Source organism: Sinocyclocheilus anshuiensis, unplaced genomic scaffold, assembly GCF_001515605.1.
Source record: "Sinocyclocheilus anshuiensis isolate Anshui unplaced genomic scaffold, SAMN03320099.WGS_v1.1 scaffold796, whole genome shotgun sequence".
Classification (NCBI taxonomy): domain Eukaryota; kingdom Metazoa; phylum Chordata; class Actinopteri; order Cypriniformes; family Cyprinidae; genus Sinocyclocheilus; species Sinocyclocheilus anshuiensis.
In genome coordinates, this window is record NW_015557105.1 from 63,715 (window position 1) to 70,245 (window position 6,531).

Consider the following 6,531-nt stretch of genomic DNA (forward strand, 5'->3'; position numbering starts at 1 on the left):
GGTAGTGCGGACTTTGCGAGTTGGACTCGAGGACGGGACGACGCAAGTCCGGTGATTCTGCAAACAGCAGCGTACTTGATAACGTCAGTCAGCTTGCCTTGGCTACTGCAATTTTCCTCACTGTATTTACAATAAGACGAAATATGAAATCAAACACCACTGCCTCTTTTCGTTTTCATTTAAACATATTAATAGCTGCAGAAATGTTCAGATAACGTACATGGCCTACATTACAATGAAACAAAATATTATATCAAACATTGCCTGTTTTCATTTACATTTTAACATATTAATAGATGAATAGAATAAAGACCAAAGATTACCTGTTTAGATTTACCCAAGACGAATTATATCTCATGTTTAACCACTACAGAGACATCAGAGCCAGCGGTATATGTCAGAAGGACTAGCCGAGGTGAGGCTGCTCTCGTCGGGATACATAAGCACTGAACACCCGCTGATCGCGTGGAGCTCACGTCTCCGAAGTCGGCGAAGCACATTTTCAAATAGGCGCTGTCTTTATAATTAAACCGCAGATTTGAGTTTTAAACAACTACATTCTCGCCTGAAATACTACATTTCATGACACAATAACAGTAATATTAAAAAAAATAAAATAGAATAAATGGTGGTTGAAATACAATGCTGCATTAACTCAACGAATCACCATGTTCAGCACCCAAGTCCCGCCCCCGAAAGTTCCGGACCTTTGGAAAAAGTTTTTTTCTCTCTCTTATTCCATGGATTTTACTCCTTTCCCTCCACATTTAAAAAAAATAAAACATTTATTTTGCATTTCAACAACATCTTAATAGAACAAAATAGGCTAACTTAAACTGAACTGTAAGTCCCCACAGACTGAGACATTCATTTTATTCATACTATAACAGAGAAACAAACCGCCATACAAGACATTAATCCAAATAACATAAAATAAAATACATTCATGCAACCATAAACAATGTAGGGGATTAAACAAAATCACACTTATTAAACAAATCAAATAATTTCTTGGCCTTATCACTTCTCATAATTTTTAGGACCTCTGTATACATGGCAAGCTCCTTTTTAAAGACATTAAACTGGGGTGCAGTTTTCAGAATTTTACATTTGTGAATAAAGTATTTTAATATGAGAAGTAAACAATTTACAACAAAGTCTACACTTTTGCCCTCCAAATGTTCTCCAAATTTCACCATGTCCCAAGTAATAGATGGAAAAATACATATTCTTTGTTTAATCCAATTACATACTTCAGTCCAAAATGAATTAACCAAATTACAATGAAGAAATAAGTTCTGATAAATGTAGTTTCTACATCATTATTACAGAATTGACAAATATTACAATCCACATTAAATCTTAATCTCAGAAATTCATTAGAGCAGGGACTTTCTGAGGGGCAATTTTTTACCCGGAACTTTATTTAGATCCTGGTTCCTGTGGTGGAAACACACCAAGTACCGGCCCAAAGTCCCTAGTTCCTGGGGAAAGTTCCTGCAGTGAAAACGCGGCTTTAGAGATCCTGATCAAATTACCAGTCAATTGGTGATTTTTACTTGCATTTGGACCTTAATTTTGTGTTCATTTTGGACCCTGGCTGAAGGACAGCTTCTCTGTGGGCTGAGAGGCATTTAAAAACACTTGAAGACAGGCATCAGAGCCTGAATCAATGTCAAATCATAAAATATGTGAGAATGTGGTGGGTAGAAACACAACATGAATGGTGTGTGAGAATGAAACACATAATGGGAACGAAGCATTGAGTATTTGTGTATTTGTGTGTGTGCGTGCGTGCGCGCGTGTGTGTGTGTCTGTGTGTCACCGATCCTGAGGAGAATGTTTGCATGAAATGATGCATAAGGGTGTCTAAATGCACTACAAAGAATAATTGAAAATATTGACACCCAAAATTGAGAAATTTATGGTAAATGTAGCCTTTTAGCACTCTTAAAATAATAATATTTTATTATTATTAAAAATTATTATTATTATTATTATAAGAACAATCATAATTTCTATTTAATTATAAATATTTCTTTATTTGAATTTTATTTTTATAAGTGTTGAAAAGTACCATTTACTACTAATAATAATAATGTACTAATCCTAATTCTGAGGAATATATACTAATCCTGAGGAAAACGTTTGCATGAAATGATGCATAAGGCTGCTTAAATGCACTATAAAAGAAAAAGGTCAAGGTGGAAGATAAGCCCACAATGGAGAAAATATTGTAAATGTAGCTTTTCAACACTCTTAGAAATTACATAATAAATGTTATTATTATTATAAAATAATAGTTCATAACAATAATAATAACAATCAAATTTTTTATTCACTATTTTCTTTTATTTTTAATTGCTGAAAAGTTACATGTACCATTTAACACCAATAAGAATTGTTTTTCAAATTATGAAAAATTATTTTAAACAAATATTTTTGGTTTAATAATCATAATAAATTGTTTAGTTGTTTAAATTGTTTAGTAATAATCTTCAATAATTTAATATTGTTTTAACTACAGTAATGGGTTTTATAAAATTAGAATGCTTGCTTAAAAAAAAAAGTCTTTCAAATAATCTCGGGTGAAAGCCAGGTTCACAATTTACCGTGATTCTCTTTGTTTTTGACAGGCGTGTCTTTTGACAGAGGACTGTTGAGTGAAGTTTCATGTAAGTTGGATTCGGTGACGTCTGTGTGACCATCGCAGTGAGTCTGTGGAAATAAAGTCAACGCTCAGACAGAGACATTCAGAACAAACACACTGTCTATAGTAAGTGATCACAAACCTTTACATCCTCATCCTCACATCCGGTCCCGTCCGATTTACAACAAGAGCTCTAAACAAATATATATTATAGTCCTGTTACACAATGCACGGTATTTTGTTTCTGTACACTAGTAAACGGTAGATCTGGTCTTACGTGCTGGACGTTGGGCGTGCTGAGACTGCGCCGTATGTGTCTGCCTTTAGCGGAGAGAGCTTCCTTCACCGTCACGGCCTGAACAAACACACAAACACACACTAAACGCGTGATCAACCGATAATCGGTTTGACTGATATCTTTCATGATATTTAAGCATTTTTCATAATTGGATATTTTTTTGTAATATTGGATTCACCAATAAATGCCGCCATCATGTGATCGTTTTGAGATTTGAGTTAAAGGTTTCAGGTAAAGTAGTCGTTATCGATTAGAAAAAAAACCCAATATCGGTCAATCTCTATTAAACACTCCAGCAGAAACAGCAGATAGAAATAAAACAATAAATATTGGTTCTGCATATTGGTTATTGGGCTCATAAACCTGCTAATAATCTGTATCCGTATCGGTTACAAAAAAAACAAAAACAATATCAGTCGTTTTCTACTAAAAGCTCCAGCAGAATCAACAGATAGAAGTAAAACAATAAATATTGATTCTGCAAAAAAAAAAAAAGACAATATCAGTCGATCTCTACTAAACACTCCAGCAGAAACAGTAGACAAAAGTAAAACTAAATATATAATGATTCTGCATATCTGTTATCAGACTCATAAACATGCAAATAATCTATATCGGAATTAGTTATTTAAAAAAATCAATGTCTGTCTATCGCTACTAAACACTCCAACAGAAACAGCAGTTAGAAGTTAAACAATAAATAAACATTGGTTCTGCATATCGGTTATCAGCACATAGACATGCAAATAATCTGTATCAGTATCGGTTATAAAAAAACTAAGTAAATATTGGTTCTGCATATCGGTTATCGGGCATATAAACATGCAAATAACTGTATTGGTTATTAAAAAAAATCAGCATCGTTCGAGCTCTACTAAACACTAACAGAAACAGCAGATAGAAGTAAAACAATAAATAAATATTGGTTCTGAATATCGGTTATCGTGCACAAAAACAAGCAAATAATCGGTATCGAAAAAAAAAAAAAAAAAAAACAATATCTAAAAAAAATCAGCATCGTTCGAGCTCTACTAAACACTAACAGAAACAGCAGATAGAAGTAAAACAATAAATAAATATTGGTTCTGAATATCGGTTATCGTGCACAAAAACAAGCAAATAATCGGTATCGAAAAAAAAAAAAAAAAAAAACTATATCGGTCGAACTCTACTAAACACTCCAGCAGAAACAGCAGACAGAAGTAAAACTAAATATATAATGATTCTGCATATCTGTTATCAGACTCATAAACATGCAAATAATCTATATCGGCATTGGTTAATAAAAAAAAATCAATGACGGTCTATCGCTACTAAACACTCCAACAGAAACAGCAGTTAGAAGTTAAATAATAAATAAACTTTGGTTCTGCATATCGGTTATCAGCACATAGACATGCAAATAGTCTGTATCAGTATCGGTTATAAAAAACAAAATCGGTAAAAAAAAAACTAAATAAATATTGGTTCTGCATATCGGTTATCGGGCATATAAACATGCAAATAACTCAATATCATTCGATCTCTATTAAACACTAACAGAAACAGCAGATAGAAGTAAAACAATAAATAAATATTGGTTCTGAATATCGGTTATTGTGCACAAAATCATGCAAATAATCGGTATAGATTAAAAAAAAAAAACTATATCGGTCGAACTCTACAAAACACTCCAGCGGATAGTGAGAGAAATCTGTCCTAAAGTGAAGCCAAACCTGCCGCAGTCTCTCCAGACACAGAATATTGTCCACCTCCAGGACTCCTCTGGTGTATTTCTCTATGTATGTCTCTCCATCGAGTGTCTCCTCGCTCTCTCCTCGCGCCGCCATCAAGGCCAGAGTCTCGCGCTCCTCTGGCTCCTCAGACGCCTGTTCATGAATACAGCAGGTGTGTGATCAGTGAATTCAGAAAGACAAACATGAAGAGGAAACAGTGTGAAGTTTGTACCTTTGGTATGTTGGACACGATCTCATACGTCACTCCACAGGAGTACAGAATGTTCTTCAAAGACATCCGTCTCTTCAGGCTCTGAGTGAAACTCTATGAGAGATCCGTCATGTATTTACATTAAACAAGATAATATACTACCAGTCAAAAGTTTTTGAACAGTAAGATTTTTAATGTTTTTAAAGAATTCTCTTTTGCTCACCAAGCCTGCATTTATTTGATCTAGACATGTGCCGGTATTCGGTAATGCGATATATCACGATAATGAACATGCATGATATTGTTATCGTGGGCACTTCAAAATACAGTGAATAATTACTTATAACAAATTATTCCGATTTTTTTAATGCATTTTAAGAATACTTTTCCCATCAACTGATCACCATGCACAACACCGCTGTATGCTGCGTTAAAGATGCGTGTGCACTCTGATGTAAACAAGCACGGATTGTACTTGCACAATTGCACACTAATTGCACAAGCTGCACTACTTTCTAAAATGTATTTAAATGGTTTAAATAGCCATTCAGATTTTTGTATTCGCAGTGGTGTTCATCACAGCGCCAAATACTTAAATATTTAGACTTAATAGGCTATTTATTTTCAAACTTTTTTTACATTTTAACATGCTACAACATGCCCTAGATATTGTTTGAAAATGTTTTGATTCTTTATTGTTTGGTCACACTTTACATTAAGGCTCTAGTAATTGACATTAGTTAATTCATTAGTAAACATAAACTGTCAATGAAAAATTCTTCTAAACATTCATTAATCTTAAGTAATTTCAATATTTAATAACGTTGTTAAAATAAAAAGTTGCAGCTGTTATTTAATGAAGTAACGATTGTATTTTTAAACAAAGATTAATAACTTCTGCAGCAAATGTAGCTTTTGCTCATAATTAATGTTAATGCATTAACTAAGGTTAACTAATGAGATCTTATTGTAAAGTGTTACTTATTGGTCTTTATAATTCTTTTGCACTTTAATCTGTGTGAAATTTTTTACTTTATACTTTTTGTGTATTACTTTATTTTATGTAAATGTTCAGTTCTTTTTGTTATAAGGAAAAAGTTATTAAACCTGTTATACTTTATGACAACACTTTTTTACTATTTAAAATAACTGTTTTCTATTTGAATATATTTTAAAATATAATTTATTTCTGTGATCAAATAAAAATTTTCAGCATCATTACTCCAGTCTTCAGTGTCACATGATCTTCAGAAATCATTCTAATATGCTGATTTGCTGCTCAAGAAACATTTCTGATTATTATTATTATTATTATCAATATTTAACAGTTGAGTACATTTTTTTCAGGATTCTTTGATTAATAGAAAGATCCAGAGATCAGCATTTATCTGAAATAAAAAGCTTTTGTAACATTATACACTATTCCATTGGAGTTTTGTCCGCTTGGAGTCAGTATATTTAAATCGTTATATATTTATTATTAAATTATGAAATTACAGAAATTAATACTTTTATTTATCAAGGATGCATTTAAATTGATCAAAAGTTATGATAAAGACATTTATACATGCTACAAAAATGTAGCTATATTTGAGATAAAAGCTGTTCTTCTGAACTTTCTATTCATCAAAGAAACCTAAAAGAACTATAGGCCTCC

General features: G+C 32.5%; 1 protein-coding gene across 1 annotated transcript in view; it reads right to left on the minus strand.

Moving 5' to 3' along the window:
* The window catches only part of kif13a (kinesin family member 13A), a 90,428-nt gene that overhangs the window by 12,283 nt on the left and 71,614 nt on the right, over window positions 1-6,531 (minus strand). Inside the window, exons 32-37 of the mRNA XM_016472625.1 lie at window positions 4,896-4,988; window positions 4,664-4,816; window positions 2,928-3,005; window positions 2,793-2,843; window positions 2,613-2,718; window positions 1,826-1,830 (exon numbers count right to left, since the gene is read on the minus strand). Of these exons, the coding sequence (XP_016328111.1) occupies window positions 1,826-1,830; window positions 2,613-2,718; window positions 2,793-2,843; window positions 2,928-3,005; window positions 4,664-4,816; window positions 4,896-4,988 (486 nt within the window). The remainder of the gene's footprint in view (window positions 1-1,825; window positions 1,831-2,612; window positions 2,719-2,792; window positions 2,844-2,927; window positions 3,006-4,663; window positions 4,817-4,895; window positions 4,989-6,531) is intronic.